This window comes from Rosa rugosa, chromosome 5 (genome assembly GCF_958449725.1).
Source record: "Rosa rugosa chromosome 5, drRosRugo1.1, whole genome shotgun sequence".
NCBI lineage: Eukaryota > Viridiplantae > Streptophyta > Magnoliopsida > Rosales > Rosaceae > Rosa > Rosa rugosa.
The window spans coordinates 36,044,816-36,064,189 of NC_084824.1; the positions used below are offsets into that span (position 1 = coordinate 36,044,816).

At 36.3% G+C, this 19,374-nt stretch overlaps 2 protein-coding genes and 1 long non-coding RNA gene across 3 annotated transcripts; 2 read left to right on the forward strand and 1 right to left on the reverse strand.

The window, feature by feature from the left end:
* The first annotated feature begins 3,065 nt into the window (after nt 1–3,065).
* LOC133708518 (uncharacterized) lies at nt 3,066–4,861 on the forward strand. The gene is made up of 3 exons (XR_009845860.1): nt 3,066–3,471; nt 4,057–4,112; nt 4,395–4,861. It is a non-coding gene; the product is annotated as an uncharacterized LOC133708518 (long non-coding RNA).
* Nucleotides 4,862–8,961: 4,100 nt separating this feature from the next.
* LOC133711588 (L10-interacting MYB domain-containing protein-like) lies at nt 8,962–10,363 on the forward strand. The gene is made up of 2 exons (XM_062137692.1): nt 8,962–9,312; nt 9,842–10,363. The coding sequence occupies exons 1-2, from the start codon at nt 8,962–8,964 to the stop codon at nt 10,361–10,363; spliced, it is 873 nt and encodes a 290-aa protein (XP_061993676.1).
* Nucleotides 10,364–12,703: 2,340 nt separating this feature from the next.
* Nucleotides 12,704–18,680, reverse strand: LOC133711589 (uncharacterized). The gene is made up of 9 exons (XM_062137694.1): nt 15,620–18,680; nt 15,415–15,520; nt 15,195–15,335; nt 14,835–15,095; nt 14,463–14,719; nt 14,130–14,303; nt 13,922–14,029; nt 13,338–13,407; nt 12,704–13,240 (listed from the first exon to the last, which is right to left on the reverse strand). Exons 1-9 carry the CDS (start codon nt 17,758–17,760, stop codon nt 13,121–13,123), a joined length of 3,378 nt encoding a protein of 1,125 aa, XP_061993678.1. The 5' UTR covers nt 17,761–18,680; the 3' UTR covers nt 12,704–13,120.
* Between the last annotated feature and the right edge of the window lie 694 nt (nt 18,681–19,374).

Here is a 19,374-nt window from a genome sequence, read left to right on the forward strand (position 1 = left end):
TTTGACTACTAGAAATCTGTTCATTTACATCACATCATTTAAATCGGTCAGACTTGCAATTGATGTAAAAAAGTAAGTTAACATCGTTTTAGAAAAATACCGATTTAAATGTATACCATTAACATCGGTTCTTAAAATGACCGGTGTTAAAAGTTTTGTTTGAAAATTTGGGGGAACCTATTTTTGCAAAAAGCGCTAAGTCTTTTAAGTGAAATGAAGAAGCGGGTACTAAAACTCAAAACTTTCACACTTAGAAAAAAAATTGCGCCCGACCCCAAAATTGAAACAGATCAAAACCCTCGAGCTCCTCCTCCTCCTCCTCACCATCACAATCCTTCCTCCTCCATTTTTGGCGGAATCTAAAGCGCTGAGAGAGTCGAAGAAACCTAGATCCCAACAATGTCGAAGAAACCCGAGCTCCTTCTCGACCTTTCTTCGCCTCCGACTAAGATCAATTAGCTTAATTCTCATCTCATCTCAGCTTCTCTCTCCAGATCGGCGTATGAATTTCTAAACCCAGCCCCCTTTTTCTTTTTCGCTCTTCGATGTTTTCTTCTAGTTGCTTTTATTCTATGGATTTGTGCGCTAGAGCCCGGCCTCACATATAAGGAGAATGAGTTATGGGTGAGTCTCAGTTTCCTGCTCTTCTTCCACCATGACTGATAAAGTTGAATCGTCCAACTCGTAATCCCTCAAATCCACTTTTTTGGTTTTCTGCAATTTTTAGGGATTTTGATTTCTGATGCGATTGCTTTGAAAATTGTTGCTGTAAGGGGACCAAAAGGGATTTCAGCTCTACGATTCTCGAGCGGAAGAAGGCAGAGAATCGCCTTGTAGTCGATGAGGCCATCAACAATGACAACTCTGTCGTCGCACTCCACCCTGAGACCATGGAGAAGCTCCAGCTCTTTAGGGGTGACACAATCCTCATTAAGGTGCGATTTTGATGTGGGTTTTGTTGGTTTATTCAGAATATTATTGAAGAAAATTGATGGAATTTTGCTTAATTAGGTTTTGGGTAGTGAGTGAAGGATGGATTTGTAGTTGGGTTGATGGGTTTTGTGTGTTTTGTTTGAGATCTGGTGACTGGGTGTGTGTTTGTGTCTACTAGTTGAGGTTTTGATGTAAAGTTTTATGCTTTTCTGCTGGCTCTGAACCCTTGTACTCTTTTTTAGTTGTCTTAATCACCTTGTTTAAGTTGCACTCGTGTGATTCCTAATTCTGACATTACAATGTTGTTTTGAATTGGTTCGACCCCGAAACCGATTGTGGTTTCTCCAACGACCGAGCTTCTTCGACGACGACCGAACTCAAAATCGAGGATGGGGCACAACTGAAGCGCTATTTGATCCCCAAATCTAGAGTGAAATCTGAGAGAAGCAAAACGAAAAGCGAAATCAAAACCAGAGCAAGGTAAAGGTCTTTTGAGCTTCTTAGTTTAAGCAATTGAGAGTTATCTTTTTGCGTTTATAGTTCTCTAAAACCATTTGGCCTCAGTTCTGAATTATCCCGTTTTATTTTCCTATAGGTTCCCCGGAATGACCGTGGGGAGTTGGAATGTTTGGAGAAGTTAGTGAATAAGTATGAGGGGGGACAGATCCAATGTGTTGATTGGCTGGACCGCCTTGCCTTTAAAGCTATGGAGAGAATAAAGGAACGTGAAAGCTCTAAAATGGAAGTTTGCATTTGTACCTGGTTGTCGATTTCTGTAGTTTTGAACATCATGTTGTTTTCCAGGTAACTAGTTTACAGTTTTTAAAGCTACTTTTTGGCTGATAAGTTTACTTAATATCTATATTGTTAGTGTTTGATAAGTTTTTTTATGCTTGAAAGTTAAAATAAAGCTTGAAAGTTGAAAGCTTTCCTGGGTAATTATTAATTAATTCAACACTCTTGCAGGTTAGTGTCGAGAAGCCCTCAGAAGCAGAGGGCCACAATTCCTTTGAGAAAGCTTGAAAAATGTATCTAGGTGATTCACTTTAACAAATCAATCTGCACTTCATTATATGAGAATCATTTTATGCTCAAACTTTGGTAAGACCTGTTATGCTAATGTGTTCCTCTGTTTTGTATATCCAGAGCAGGACATAAGTTAGAAGCTGCTATTTATCGATATTACTGGCAAAGTAGCTCTTGATTCAAGGTTGTCAACTGGTGGATTTACCGACTGTTTACTTCAGTATGGTGCATTGTTTGTTTATGGAGTTGATGTTGGATATGGCCAGGTAACAACCCCTAAATCCAAATAAAAATATCTTATCTGTGAGTATACCAATTCTCTTCTATTCTTGTTCAATCATGAGTTATAGTATGGTGTGAGTATACCGATTCTCTTCTATTCTTGTTCAAGTACTTGTTCAGTAGTGCCATAAGCATAAGTAGCATAGTAGAAGTTTGATTTGTGAAGAAGTCTAAATTAAGCCAAACAAATAATGGCAACTGCTTCTGCTTCTTCGTTGTCATTGTCCAATGGATGTATGGGTAATATCCAAACTGCTTCTGTAATTTTCTCACCAGTAATTTTTTTTTCCTTCAAATTTTAGTTTACAATTGTAGTTGGGGTCACTGTTAATCCTTTTTTTTTTTTTTTGCAAAAAGACTGAATCTTATATTTGCTGTGGATTTGTTGGCTTAACTTTGTTGTACCTGGAGTTATGCTTTAGGATATGCACAATCTTTTTGGGTTAGTAGTTGAATTAGTGTACTTGGATCACATGCTATACTCTCACTAGGACCTATATGCATATGGATAAGCAATTTGAGACTAGGGAATGAGCTGAGCTAAAAGATAAGTTCTTTTTTAAGTGGTCCAGGCAGAGCTGGTATATGCACCACACCATTGCATTCTCACTTGGTTAATGTGGGGTTTGCTAAACTGTAGCATCTTCCATATAACAGGAAAGTGACGAACTCACTGATTGATCTGGGAGTCACTAAGACTCACACCAAACCACATGTTCAAGATATAAAGTCACTAAACTACTATCAATTTAGGTCATAGGGAAGCGAGAGATTGCTCTTTTTGAGCTTTCTGTTTGATTACTCATAAAGTGAGAGAACAGGAAGATAAGTGCAAGTTGGGTTTTCAAGTATGTAGTTTTGGGCTTTTGAAAACTAGGGAATCATGTCAGGGAAGTTATGTGCAAGAAAATTGAAGAGAGATTTTGTTTAATATATTGATTGTGGGAAATAGTATGATCTTCTATCAATTTGATTCGAATTTGTAGTCTTAGCTTGAAATTCTTAAGATCAGCTTGAAAGTTGGTTACTGAAATTGAAGTATGAAAATCTCAATTGTCTTTGAAGCTCCAAATTTTATTCTATGCATTTATATTAACTAGTTTCAGATTTTGTATTCGATAATTGGGTTCTCTTTTTGTGTATAATTTTTTTTTTTTTTTTTAAAGGGATCTAGGCTTGTCTTTGGTGGATCTGGGTTGTTTCTGACTATGATGGGGATATCATCAGTAGGTACTCTGATCTAAACTTACATCTATCATGATTAATTATCTGCCATTTCTTTTCCCTTGTTAGTGTTTACATGAAATCTTTTTTGTGAATCTACGATATCATATCTAAGGTCTAGTGTGTCCACAGTTTGAGTAACAATCTGATAGTATAATGTGGGGAAGATTTTGTTACTTTTTTATTGGCTAAGGGGGGGGGGGGGGGGGGTTCAAAAGTGGTCTTGTTTTTATTATTATTATTTTTAATATACTTCTGAGCACATGAGTGTTAAATTATAAGTAAGTTTTTTCCTTTTCTATTAATACTACAGAACTCTGAGGTTTCTCACAATAAGAGCAGTCGGTGCTTCTGCAGTTGTAGCATCTTTGGTTCTTCAAGGAGTTCTCCGTGGTTTTAAGGATACAAAAAACTCATCTTATCCAAGTTTTGTGTCCCTTTGTGCATGAACAATCATTTTCAAAAGATACCCAGTTGTTTAAGCGTTGTATTGAATTCTTTTTATATTTGTGCATCCCATTAATCGAGTGGGGAACTCAAACTCTAAATCATGAGAACTTAGAATTGTGTTGTTATTATTGATCATTTCAGGGGAACATGCTATTTAAAGAAGAAAATTTGAACTTGCGAAGGCAAAGTATGACAAGGTATTGTATGCATACTATGCATGATTCGTTTTGGATTATGAGTATTTTCCTACAACAGTTGTTTGTTTGATCCCATTGCTACGTTGTCTGCTGCCTATTACTAACTGATAAGCTGTAGGAAGTTATAACTTATAATATACCTTCATTTCATGGTCAATCCTTTGAGGAGTTGTATTATTGGCATGCAAGTGCCATTAGCTCAGTTACGGCCATTCAATTTTTTAGATTATACAAGTTCTCATTGAAATCTTATTGTAAGTCTAAGAGTTTAGAGTATTCCAGGTTGCAGATGAACTTGTAGCAGAGTTTTCTGACCCTATCAATGGTGTTACATCCCCTGATCAGGTTTGATAACCAAACTGATGTGGTTCATTCTTTGGTTGAAATGCATGGTTCATTTTCTTTGTTAAATTTGCAATGTGGATAAATTTTTTAGTGTGGTTCATTCCTCATCTTTCTTTTTTGTCTTGATTTCTTTCTCTCTCTCTCTTTCTTTCTTTCTTTCTTTCTTACTTTCTTGTCATAGCTAATTGTTCATTCCATTTTATTTGCAGGAGAAAACAGAATATTTTGGCTACCAACATGATTTTGAGTAAGGCTAGTTTTTGCTTTGAAGCAAAGTTTGGTGTAGAACCTTTGTAGTTGGTTGCTAATATGTTTATAGGCTAGCCTTTGTAGGTTTTGGGGTTTTATTTTGTGAATTATGTAGAATCATGAATGAAGATGAGAAAATTAATGGAAAGCCCCAATGTTTGGATGATGAGAAATGTATTTCTAGATCTTTTCCCACCACCAGCAGCTACATGATTATTTGCACATCATTCTTATATGTATGAACTGATGTATATAAATGGGAAACAAAACACTAATGTCAAAGAAAACGATGTCAATTCAGAGATTACAAATCAGTACCTAAAACTGGACTGATGTCTCATGATTATGAACATATCGAAATGTCACCCAAAAATCGATGTACACAAAATCAATGCACATCGATATCTAAACACCAAACTGTTATCTACTGTCAACGTACAAATCAGCTATTAAAAAGTAAACCGATTTACCATGAAATACAAGACATTGGCTTTGAAAAATAGAAATGATGTCTATAAAACTAATAGACATCATTTCAACTAACGAAAAGCGATGTTCCTAGTAACATAGAACATCATTCTTAATAGATTAACTGATGTTGCCTAAAGGTGCATACATCGTTCTCAGGAGAATAAGGCGGCAAGATGCACGTAAAAATGGACGCGAACAAACAAAATTTTTTGGAGACTGATGTCTACGAGAGTATTAGACATCATTTCTGAAATTGTAATCGATTTAAATGTTCACTTAGGCCGTTCGAGATATACTTTATTAACCATAAAATGTGAAAATATGAAGAATTAAATATAGTTAACATAGAAGATTATGATGATTATAACGATTATACATCGATTTCTGTTTTAGAATCGATGTTGGTCGTTGTCTGGGACATCGGTTAAAAACGCGCTTATACTGATGTCTGCATCTTTTACATCAGCCACTAAGAGATCGGTCAGAATTTAGTTTTACATCGGTTCTGGACTGATGTAAATGAACAAAATTCTAGTAGTGAATTCCAGCCCTAGGAGCATATAGAGCTTCGGTGACATTAATACTTGTGTCATTTGGCAACATAAATTGAGCTGGTCCTCGACCATGAATCAATTGTGATGGTCCAGCCATCATAGTCACAGAAGATCGACTAGGTGTCATCCATAGAAATAATTGCCTATGTCGCAATATAGTATGTGTGGTTCCACTATCAACAAGGCATTCCAACTCTCCAGGAAACATACTGAAAAATAATAAAGTTCGAAATTAAGAACATGTCCATGACATTGAATAATAATACGATACTTTATTAATAAAAATAGCCAATGATTACATCAAAGGTTCCAATAAGTCTAATCCAAAAATAAAGAAAATCAAACTGAGACACATTGTAGTCACTCTATCCGTTTGGTAACTCCAATCAAATATGACTAGGAAAGTAGAGAGAGATGTTGGTGGAGCGAGGCTCGCTTAAGTACCAATTATCTCAATGACTTTCCTAGACATCATATTTTATTGGGTGCGCCACATAAGAAAGAGTTGATACAATTGTCATTTATTGACTAAGGCTGATTTGCCATTACAAAAATTCTTAGAAAATAAAAAGGACTATTCTAATCAAAGTCTGCAGCATCTTTGTGCAGTTCATCTTCAGCTTTGAAGTCCTCTATGGTGAGGTTGACATCTCCACCATCTTCTTCTCCTTCTTCTGCAAGGTACATTTTTTGCTCTCTCAGGTCCCTGTATGCCCTGTATCTTGCAGCTAGTTGCTCGCTTGCCTTGCATTGCTTGAACCATTGCTCACTTGACCCACATCGATGACACATGTCATTGTGGTTACCTCCCCTTAATTGAGGTGCACATTGTGGTCGTTCCCTAGGAGGGTTGGCGCCACCACCACGACCCATGACGCCACCACCACGAGCTATGGCTCCACCACCACGGCTAGGGTTGCCACGACCCCCTCTCCCACGTGTGGCATTGCCACCACGTGTATCCGCTCCAAACTTGCGGTTTCCTTCCTGATTAGGGCGGTTATATGGACCCATACGTCCCTCATATCCCTTATTCCTAGGGTTCCGCTCCTTGCGCCCTCCTTTGGGTGCATTATAATTCGCCTCATGAACGCTCTTAGTTCCAATGGGCCTTGAATTATAATTTCTCACGAGTATGTTATCATGTTTCTCAGCTACAGATATGATATTGATAAGCTGATGAAACCTCGTGATCCGTCCAGCATTGACTTCAGTACGATATTGCTTTGATATCACAATGGCTGAAACGGGGAAGGCGGAGAGAGTCTTCTCAATTAGCTCTTGCTCTGTGATAGGTTTTCCACAAAACCTCAACATGGATTGTATGCGAAGAGCTTCTGAATTATATTCAACAACAGACTTGAAGTCAGCAAAGCGCAGATTGTTCCATTGAACCTTCAAGTTAGAGAGGAGGGAATCTTGGACATTGCCAAAGCGCTCTTCTAGCGCTACCCATAGCTCTCTTGCATCCTTGATCGACATATACTCCAATCTGAGTGCTTTGTCCATATGACGTCGCATCAAGATGACTGCTTGAGCATGTTTTGCAGGTGTTGGGATGAACACAAGATCCGGGTTAGGTGCCTGGATTATGGGCAATATTCCCTTTGAAGTAAGATGGTTCTCAACATTGTTTGCCATGTGTGTATGTCATGATATCACATTAGTTAACGTTCTGATTGAAAATCTTCCTAGGTTAAATAATGCAAGTCTGCAGCCCTCCCCATTATTTGTATACCTGTCTTAGAAACTCAGTTCACATGGTTTCAGCTTTAGAAACTCAGTTCATATGTTAATTGGAAGTAGGTGAACCTCGTAATTAAATGATAGCTAGGTGTTGAAGCGGGACGATGTGTTCATGCTTGGAATGAAGCCATTTGTTTGTATTCGTCATTTGCCCTTTTTTCATTATTTTTGAGGCTGCTGTATTCTCATGTTTGGAATTGGGGTTTGAAAGTTTCAATTGAAAAAGGAATCCAGTGGTAGGTAGATTTTGGTTTAACTTAGTTGAGGGATGGAAAAAGCTCTTTGAGGAGCCGAGGAGGTGATTATACATACCTTGAATCTATTACTTAGCTCCAGATGTGAGTAGACGAGGAGGTATACAACTCCTACAACGTTTTGGTGGTTTTCAAGATGCTTTCTGTTAGTGACAGTTTGAATAGGATTTCACCATGTTGATTTTTTATTTTTATGCTAGTGATTAGTGAGTCTACTTACTTATACTGAGTGAGTGCTTGGTTGTGTGTTGTTATCAGTTGGTCTTGGCTTTTGAGAGAAAGGTGAACCTCCCGTTTCTATTTTTAACTCAAGTACTTCAAGCTGGAGTGATTATGATTTACATCCTTGACTTGCTTTGGCTTTAGACATCTTTGGTGGCATATGTTCCTTTTTCTTCCCTGTATCTTGAGTAGTTCTTTGACCATCGGACTAAACTTATTTCAGCTTATGAACAATTTGAATGGATGGAACTTCTTAGTTACATATTCAGTTGGTTTTACGGTTTAAAACTAGTTTGGATGGCTAATGCTTGGCAGGAAACTGATGTAAATTTTTGAATTCCCTACGTTAGATTTTTTTATTTCTTTTGGCTTACGTGTCACTTATTTTTAGAAACTGTTTTAAGAGTTCTGGAACCTACTGTATAACAAGTCCAAATACTTGGTATGCTTAACATATTTTGTTGGGGAAGTATTGGGTTTGTTGATATAGATTCTGATTTGTGCTTTTATGGGATTTGGATCTATTAGTTCCAAAGTTTTCTTCTTCCTCTAAATCAGGGTGAGTACAAATCTACACACAGAAAGTTATTGCTAATTGAACATATATGGTTTTGCAAATCAAATATTGTTTGCAGTAAAAACTTTTTATGACTGCTTATACTGTGTGTAGAAGTATACTGTGTGTCGAGGTAAAGGACCAATTACACAGCAAGAACTACTGAAATGCTAGATATACTACATGTTCTGTTACTTTTAGGGGTAAAATGTCAACCCAACTCATCATCCCACCTTAGTCCTTCATTCCATTGTATAAGTAGCATAATCTGGTGCATATTAGAGCTATACGTTTGTAAACATGACCTCGTGCCTCTACATATTAATCCTCATCAATCGAAAGATGTATAGGTAGCATAATCTGGTCTTGCTTTTGTGAGAATCATGTTAGGTGTTGGACATGGTATGTTATATCAATTGTTTGTTTACTACTAAAGCATGTTTTATCTTTAGATGGGAAAGAAGAAATCCACCAATACCGAAACTGAGGGATCTGGAAAACAAAAGGCCACATGGCCTGATGAGGTAGTAGCTATATTTTGTGATATAGCTGCTAAGGAAGTGGCCAAAGGAAACAGGCCCGGTACACATTTTGATAAAAAGGGATGGACAAATGTTGTGTTAGCCTTTAAGGAGTTAACCGGAAGGGATTATGATAAAAAGCAATTGAAAAATAAATGGGATTCGCTTAAAAATGATTGGAAATTGTGGAGTTCGCTGTTGCATAAGGAAACTAGTATTGGATGGGATCCGGCTAGGAAGACTGTCGATGCACCGACTGAATGGTGGGAAACGAAAATTCAGGTGTGTTTTTTCTTCTCTGCTTGTGGTTTAATTTTGTTTTTTGTTTTTCCCTAGTATGAGTTTTGTTTTTAACTTTAGTTTTAAGTACTTGAAGCTGCAAGTATGCAGCAGTTCGTAAGTTTTTTTTTTCGACTCCAGTTTATGTTTTTAACTAAAGTACTTCAAGCTGCAAGTATGCAGCAGTTCTCCAGTTTACGTTTTTAACTAAAGTACTTGAAGCTGCAAATATGCAGCAGTTCTACAGTTTTTTTTTTCCGACTCTAGTTTCTGTTTTTAACTAAAGTACTTCAAACTGCAAGTATGCAGCAGTTCTCCAGTTTCTGTTTTTAACAGATGTACTTGAAGTTGCAAATATGCAGCAGTTCTCCAGTTTCTGTTTTTAACTAAAGTACTTGAAGCTGCAAATATGCAGCAGTTCTACAGCTTTTTTTTTCCGACTCCACTTTCTGTTTTAACTTTAGGTTGCTGGAAACCTTTGTGATCTATATTTTGTGATAAGTAACTCCTTTATTATCTTCTTATTTTGTAGATCAATCCAGAGTATCGCAAATTTCGCGACGTGGGAATTAGTCCTGACATGATGGCTGTCTATGATAACATATTCAAGGGTAGCACAGCCCTACGTCACAATGTCATGATTCCCTCAGAAACTATAGATATTGAAGAGGTTGTGGAGGATTCTGAGCATAATATTATTTCTGGAGATGATGAAGAGGATTATGAGCAAGGTAATGAATGTAGAGGGAAAAAGAGAACAAATGTGGAGCACCAAACAGAGGCTGATAAAGAGAAAAAAGGAAAAGGAGTTATGGGAGGGCCAAAGGGGAAGAAAGAAAAGGTGGGAGGTGCGGCCAAATTGTCTAAACAAATCGATCGGCTTGTTGATGTAGTCGAGAGTAGGAGTACATCCACCTATGTTCATGATAATGGTACCTTACATGGAACTAGTATTCAGGAGGTGATGAAAGTTGTTGCAACATTACCAGGAGCAGAAACGGGTACCAAGTTATGGTGGTTTGCAACGGAGCTGTTATGCTCTCAAGAGAAGTGAAAGATGTTTTCTATTATGACAGATGTTGATCTCAAGCTCCAGTTTCTGATTCTTAATCAGAAAAAAGCTGAAAATTAAGTAGGCTGATCCTACTTTGTAACAAGATGCGTGTTGCTTGTCGTTTAGACCTAAGCTGAGATGCTTTATGTTTTTTGTGATTTTCCACCTTTGAAAGATTGCTTGTTGTTCATTGTTAATGCTACTTTATTTTACTTCACTTAAAGTGATATTGATGCATCTTGGAACTATTATGTGAATTTGGATGTTTGGTTATGTGAATTTGTGTTCCATTTTTATCTTGTTGCTCCAGTACATATACATGCTAAACACATACTTGCAAATAGCCATTTTATGTTGTGAAATTTGATGAACAAGTAAATATTGACAGGAGCAGTTGTGTGAAGTATGGATGCTTCTGGAGATGAGGAGGGGATAGATCAAATTATATGTCTATGTGCTCGTCTTATTCAAGTCTATCTCGAAAAGTACATTCACAAAACTCCATGTATGACAAGCTCCCAAACAGGTTACATTTGGTTAATGGAAGTGTTAGAAGGCAATGAAAGTAGGTGTTATAATCAATTTAGGATGGATGAGCAAGTCTTCCTCATGCTTGTAAATGATTTGGAAAAGATAATGAAGGGTTCAAGAAACATGAGTATTGTTGAAATGTTGGCTATGTTTCTCTATATTTTGGGACAAGGTCAGACAAATAGGAATACACAAGAACGTTTTCAACGTTCTAGTGAGACAGTTAGTAGGTATTTTGATATAATGTTAGAGATTTTCTATAATATGGCAAAAGTGCGCATAAAGCCATTGGATTCGGAATTTAGGAGCATCCCACAAGAAATTCTAACTGATTCAAGATACATGCCTCATTTTAAGGTATGTATAATGTACTACTCTTTGAATATGTTATCCTTATATAAATGCTTGCCAATTTGCTATTTTCTAGAAAGCCATTTTTTTTATTCAAGTCCATTCGGTACTAATTTGTAGGATTGCATTAGCGCTATCGATGGTGTTCATGTCCAAGCTTCGATATCTCACTAGTACAAAATCGATAATAGATAACGGTTCTGCACAGTTGTCTGAAAAAATATATTTTCGTTGTCTAGGTGAGTGTTGTCTTTTTACGCTTCACTCCACAACGGTGCTTCACCGATGTTGAACATAATAAAGTACAACGGCTTTTAGTTAGAAATCGCTGTAGATATAATTAGCACATACCGTTAGCACTAAATACACCGTTGTGTATTTAATTATTCAATAACGGTTTTCACTTAGATACCGATGCGGTAATATAATTAACACATCACTTTTGGCCTTCAACAACTTTCATACACAACGGTTGTTACCAAAAAAATGTTGACTTCGAGGATTGTATACATCGGTTTTTAGTTGAAAAATATTTTCCAACTTCATTAGACAACAATTTCTCGTCAAAAACGTTGGCATTTAGAGACTGTTACATCGGTTTCTAAATTGACAACGTTGTCGGTGATGATGAAGATAGTAAATTACAACGATTTCTAGAATAAATCCATTGTCTACTAGCCAGAGAGATGACGATTTTTTTTCAACCATGATCTACTGCATCAATTCAGGAAATTGAAATGAAATTGTAATATATTAATATATAGAAGAGTACTTCAAGTAATCACATTTACTATGCTTTCTCAATTGAAATTTTTTTAGTGAAGTTTGCAAAAGTAAAAGAAACATAAATAGTACTAGCTGTCATAAATGTATTTAGCTCTCATATAGAGGAAAATGTAAATTTTGCAACAAATTAAAGAAGTTTCACTAGGTACATAGTTAAACCATAGAACTGAGGAGTCTAAAGATACTTGTCGCTAATGAATTCTGCCCACTCATCACGGACTTCATCGATTTCTTCTTCAAGATATGTGGTCTCCATAGGTCCTTCCTACTAAGGAAAAAAAAAATTATTAAACATTGGCCATAGTTATATAAAGACCATATTATAAACCATACCACAAGAATCATATACAGACCTTCCAAGAAATGATGATGATAGCCAAATCCAACCTAAAGAGACACCATTGAATGCCATAGATCGACATAGATGATAGTTGTTTCAATTTTGCACAATTCCTCACCAAAATTAAAACAAATGCATGCGCTTTGTGCAATAAGGCATTTATCAACTCATTAATATTATGTCTATTGAAAAAAAAGAAGGATTAATGTTATTGTGTATATATATCTATATATGGCATTGTGGATTAATGTTACTGTAACCTGCACATGTATGTCAATTTCTGCCAAATATTCTTTTCCTAAATATTTTATTTTATGTTTGCAGCTCTTTAGAGCAGATATTTGTTGCTGGGAAGGTCAGAGTTCGTAAAATTTCTAAAGATGATTAATGGGGAAAAGTAATCATGATGACTATCATGTTCTTTAAGCTTTTAGCCTTTCTTCATAATCATATAGATATCTAGAGATTTAGGAAATTATCCCTATGCCAGATTTGTTACTATGCATATAATGAATTACTTCTGAATATATAAATGAAACATAATGCAAATTTCTCACACAAGATGCATTAATCATGCAATAGTTACCTAAAAAACAATGAAGTCATGCCAGAAGTTACAATCTCAAACGGAAACCTTGAAGCTAAACTAAATTTCTTTTAAGGACATAATGCAGCAAGATGGAGTACCAATCCAGGCCAAGCAACCAATTGAAGCTACCACATGATCATGCCAGCAAACGTTGAACAACTTAAACAATGAATATATATACCTTAGCTAGTACACCTTGAATATCTTCAAGGATTAGGTCCCTCATAAAGCGCATGACGTAATAGCCACATTCTTTGTTTGTCGGTTGTCTTGGAGCACCCTAGAGGATGTGTAACAAGCAAGAATCTATTAATATCCCAAAATCAACACTTCTAAATTTCATTTAATAAGAAGACATATTCTAAATTAAAACATACCATCAGGATTTTCCATAGTGGAGATTTACGTCCTTGCTTATTCCTTTGCCGGTTGAATATATTAATGGCACTTCAAAAAAATAACAAACATGAATCACACATGCATGCTAATTTAATGAGATGCAGGACAGGAAGTTCATGAAAATTTTTAACTTAGCTAAGGCTCACAACAAGCTAAGGTCCTGATTTTCGATATATCTTTTGACAAATCAAAACAACTAGCTCCCTAATTTCCCCTATCCGCAGTTTCAGAGCTACAATTTTTCATAATCAACTGCACTGGTCAAACAAGAAATTAATGTAAACTATTAAAGGTGGTAAGTAAGATATGCATAGACTTCATTCTGAGTAGAACCTTTATAATCAACTACTTAGGATATAAGCTAAGCAGAGTAGTCTCTAGCTGCTATATTGTCTGGTTGCCTTGTTTCCTTGTATTATTATCAATGTATGTATGATATATAATCTTCCAATCAACTCATGTATATACCCAGGGAATAATCAGAAAACTGAATCTCAAGATTCTGAATGCGATCAGAAAACTGATTCTCAAGATTCTAAATGCGAAGTAAGAAATTACTTACTCATTCACAACATGTTTCCATTCACTGTCAATTATGCTCTGATAAAATGAGTCAACAAAATAGATCGTCTCCTTGACTGGATGGACAATCGTTAACATCCAATGATCACTACATAACAAAACTCCTTATAGTAATGAACTTCATATATGACTAGTGATTAAAAATAGTAGTATTGTTAATAAATAAAGCATGTTTCTCTATTTCTTACCCGGAGTTGTAAGGGATAAAGAACATCTGATCATTCTGTGCTCCTTTGAATCGGTCTGCTAACTTACGGGATCTTACAAAACTTGTCCCACACCATGGAGCAGAGATTACAGCAGGATCAACAAAACTAACAGAGCCTACCATGTCTAACTCTTCAAGCACAGTATATAAGTACCTACAATGTTTCAAATTCAAATAATCTCCATAAACAAACTACAAAATAAAAGATGAAGAACAAACATGTAAGTTAAATTCTACGCGCACACACACAATATATATATATATATATATATATATATATATATATATATATATATCTGAATGTACAGATCACCTCATATAAATTACTATGCAAGTGGCTGATAATTTCTCCATGCCTCCAAGCTGTAAGATATCTTCATTCAAGATGTGAGTGGGTCGAGGTGACCCAAATACTCTCTCTTCCATATCAAACACAATGCAGTTCCCATTCATCTTGATCATATTTTGTGCATAACGGCATAATATTTTCAATGATTTTGGCATTCCATGAAAGTCCATCTCTGGGGCTTTAGGGAGTTTTTCAACAGTATGCTTACACTTTCTAGGAATCTACAGTGACACCAGAAAATATATTAGGAATTCTTGGTAAATAACAAAACATGCATGTGTATATATATTCCAAAAAAAAAATATAACAATAATAAAACCAAACTGTTTTAATCACCTCCACTCCTGTTAATATGACTAGATGTTTATGCCAAGCCATCACATAACCTACAGCTTGGCCTACAGTGAATATGTCATCATCTTTAATAGGGAAAGGCAAAAATGCTTCAGCGTCTATAACTATATCAACTACAACCCGTTCATTGCCTTTTCCTAAAGGAACACCATGAATGGTTGGGTTGGTTGCATCAATTTCTAGTACGGTACCACGCGCAACTATATTATCAACCAAGTCGACGGCTAACTTGCATGGTTTTCCCTTCAAGAACAAAACAAATGCATTATATTACTAAAGGTCAGCTCCTACCAAGTCTTAAAACCTACTGAGTTTGAACTAATTAGAGCATTCAACATGTACCTTTGAGTTTTGGCTTTTTTCTTCTCCATTGTCTTGCTCATGAATATGGACAAACTGCTTCTTTGAATCTTCCATGCTGTTCCCCTTGGCAGATGAGCAACTAGCCCTCTCAGATGCATTCCCAGCAATTTGAGGAGTACACTGAATCCATTTAAAACAAATGATAATTTATTTGAAAAAAAAAAATAGAAAGACAAAATAACTTTGAAACAGTCCTTACTCGCTCTTGGAACCATTTAACAAAAGTCGCCATATGCTTATCCTGCAGCCACCTATCTTGCTTTTTAAATCTTGGATAAGTCATCTTCAAATAATCCATATGTTCGCTGCAATGAAGTTGTTCAAACCATATATTACAAATGGAATTATGATAGAGAAAACCATCAGAGAAGGAATAATTAAAATCTGAGTGATGTACCACTTACTCAATATAAGGTTGGACTTCATCTGTATTCACCAATACAGTGAGATGAGCTTGGTTAAATAACACATCAGTTACTGATTCTATAAAGGCTGCTGAAGTAGGCTCTGATCTGCCATTATTCTCCGTTGAAGGGATTCCAACTGTATTGAGGTTAGACGAATGTTTTAAGCAGTACTCTAAAGCTTCTTCAGCAACATAGCACTCTGCCATACAACCTTCTGGTCTGTTACGATTTCGTACATAGTCCTTTAGCACTTTCATAAACCTTTCGAATGGATACATCCATCGAAAGCAAACTGGTCCACAGAGTCGAACTTCTCTGACAAGATGTACAACAAGATGTACCATAATATCAAAGAAACTTGGTGCAAAGTACATCTCAAGTTGACATAATGTAAGCACCACATCCTCTTGTAACTTATCCAATGTAGAAATATCCACCACCTTATCACATATGGAATTAAAGAAGAAACACAATCTGGTTATTGCATACCTCACTTGTTTAGGCAAAACTGAATGTATAGCAATAGGAAGCAATTCTTGCATCAAGGTATGACAATCGTGTGATTTCAGGCCAAGAAGTTGCAAATCTTGTAAGGAAACCAGATTTTTTATGTTTGAACAATAACCTTCAGGAACCTTCATGCCAAAGAAACTAAGGCATATAACTCTCTTCTCATCCTTTGTTAAATTCCACCAAGCTAGAGGCAGTTTCTTTTCCCTGTCCTTGGGTTTTAAATTAAGCTTTATACCCATGTCAACGAGATCTAAACGGGCTGCCACTCCATCTTTCGTCTTCCCAGGTATGTTTAGTAATGTACCAAGTATACTATCACAAATGTTCTTCTCAATGTGCATAACATCAAGACAGTGTCTCACATAAAGTTTGTCCCAATACTTAAGCTCAAAGAAAATTGATTTTTTCTTCCAGCAGCGTTTAACACTATCATTTACATGTTCATGAACAGCAGTTTTCTTCCCCCAATTAGGTCTAAATCCTTCAACCTTTCGCAATACCTGCTGTCCAGTCAAAGGCACAGGAGCTGATCTCAATTCCACTTTTCCATTTGTTGTAAGTTGCTTCCGATATGGATGATGACGAGACAAGAATCTTCGATGATTAATATAACAAATTTTCTGACTATGCACCAATCTATGGCCATCTGTTTCTTCACCACAAATGGGACATGCATTATGACCTTTCACAATGCATCCAGACAAATTACCGTAAGCCGGAAAGTCATTGATCGTCCATAATAAAACAGCCCTGAGTTTGAAGTACTCCGCTCTATATGCATCATACACTTCTTCTATTCCAACCCAAAGAGATTTCAGATCGTCAATAAGAGGTGCTAAGTACACGTCTATGTCATTTCCAGGTTGTTTAGGACCTGAAATAAGCAAGGTTAACATCATGAACTTTCTTTTCATACATAACCAAGGAGGAAGATTGTAGGTAACCAATATAACAGGCCAGCAGCTATATCTACTACTTAGTGAACGGTGGGGATTAAAACCATCTGTTGAAAGACCAAGTCTCAAGTTTCTTGCTTCTTCACCTAATTCAGGCCACTTATGGTTTACTAGTTTCCACTGTGGAGAATCAGCAAGATGACGCATGTGACAGTCATTCTCCCTATCACTTGCATGCCAAGTGAAATTCTCAGCTATCTTACTGGTTTCGAACATCCTTTTAAACCTGGGAATGGGTGGAAAATACCACAACACCTTCGCAGGGACCCCCTCCTTCACTCTTTTATCCTTGCCTAACTTCCACCTCGAAGCACCACATGTAGGGCAAGTTGTTGCATCTTTAAAATCATTTCTGAACAAGATACAATCATTGCAGCATGCATGAATTTTCTCATAATCCATGCCCAAAGCGCTCAAAGCCTTCTTTGCTTGATACATAGAAGAAGGTATCCCATGACCTTCAGGTAGAAATTTCCCAACCATAATTAACATTGAAGCGAAACAAGTATCACTCATCCCAAATTTCACTTTCAAGTTATAGCATTCAACAAGAGCAGATAGGTTGGTAAAGTTTTTACAGTCAGGATACAAGGGCTGGTCTGCATTCTCAAAGAAATCGGTAAACTCATTGGGGTGTATTTCAGAATCATCATGCATATATATTATCATCCATATGCACCGAGTCAGAGTCAATCACAGGTTCATGTTCATCTACACTATTAGCTTCAGGTTCATGTGTATTACCAGGTCCACATTTACGTGTACTATCAGCACGAGAGTCCAAGTTTGAAGCTGACTTGGAAGATTCTCCATGCCATATCCAATTCTGATAGTTTGGTGTAATACCATAGCTAAACAAATGACCTTTGATAATTCCAATGCCAAAGTCTTTTGTATTTCCATAATCCCAGCAAGGACAAGGAATCCTATTCTCATTTCTAGCATTTTCTACTGCAAACTTTAAGAACGCTTCAACCCCTATTTCATAAGCCCGTGATCTTCGATCCTCAAGCATCCATGACTTATCCATCTTAAGATTATTACACAAGAACAAGAGGTCCATTTACAAAACAATACTTTATCTTAAGCAAAAATAAACAACTAAATAGATAGACAGAAAAGTGTTACTTCTAACAGATATAGATCAGCATGTAGAGAAATCACATCATTAGTTTCTTTAATGATTTATGTCAATAAAGCAGAAGAGTCACATATTTGGACAACATACATATCAGGCATAATTAAACAAACATATCGGGATAATTAAACATATATCAACATACATATCGACAAACATATCAGGCCAACAAACATGTCGGGATAATTAAACACATATCAACATACATATCAACAAACATATCAGGCATATTTAAACACAGCTTTCACTACACAAACAGAAGGAAAAAGTCAACACAAAGGGTAATTGCCTTAAGCAGAATCGAAGTAATCCAAATCCTTTTACCAACCAAGTAGCATCCCCAAATAGCAAACCCAGCAGATTAAGAAATTGTACCTGCCCATGACGAAGTGAACTGATCAATTCCAAGAAGAAAACAAATAATCTATTTTAATCTATGAAAACATCAAAGAAGAGTTTGCGGGTTGGCCATTAGAATTATTAGAGAGGTATTTGATGCTTGCATTGCTATAGAAGTGTATTGAGAAAATAAAGGATTGGAATTAGAAGGAGCACAGAAAACAATCAAAGTAACACAAAGCTCTAGCTAGCTACTGCAGATTTAATATTATGCAGCAGCTGCAAAATAATTAAAAGGGTATGTTGATGGGATGGCTGATATTAACTCTAAAAATAAAGCCGTTCTTATGGCTGACATTTCATCTGATATTTGAAAACAAACTCCATTATACACCCCAAGGCAAAAACAAATAGAAGAACCTTAACTAACCAATTGCTGGAAACTGATCTATACCCAAACTCAACAAATTCAGACCAGTATAAACACACGAATTCCATAAAACAAGATCAACACGATGATCAAACAAATTTTCCTGAAGGCAATAAGCTGCCACTAAAATTGAGGCTTTCACAAATGAATCAAATACTCAATGACCAGTCTACTACAAATTCTCAGAAGGATACAACTTTAAAGAATGAACAGAAAAAATACAACTTTACAGAAACAACCGACTACAAAAGAAGAAGCACCAAAAGCTTATCTAACTTTTCAAAAGTAAAATCCCCAAGAAAAATAAATTGTACATGATTAAGGACTACAAGAACTACTAACATAAGATTCATATCTGGAAACCTTGAAAACAAGT

What these genes read in the sequence shown, in the direction of transcription:
- LOC133711588 (XM_062137692.1), top strand. Translation starts at nt 8,962, where the DNA reads ATGGGAAAGAAGAAATCCACCAATACCGAAACTGAGGGATCTGGAAAA. An exon ending in GGTGGGAAACGAAAATTCAG is followed by an intron (nt 9,313 to 9,841) that starts GTGTGTTTTTTC and finishes CTTATTTTGTAG; the next exon opens with ATCAATCCAGAGTATCGCAA.
- LOC133711589 (XM_062137694.1), bottom strand. Translation starts at nt 17,760, where the DNA reads ATGATAATATATATGCATGATGATTCTGAAATACACCCCAATGAGTTT. An exon ending in TGCATAGTAATTTATATGAG is followed by an intron (nt 14,304 to 14,462) that starts GTGATCTGTACA and finishes GAAACATTGTAG; the next exon opens with GTACTTATATACTGTGCTTG. An exon ending in TTTATCCCTTACAACTCCGG is followed by an intron (nt 14,030 to 14,129) that starts GTAAGAAATAGA and finishes TTTGTTATGTAG; the next exon opens with TGATCATTGGATGTTAACGA.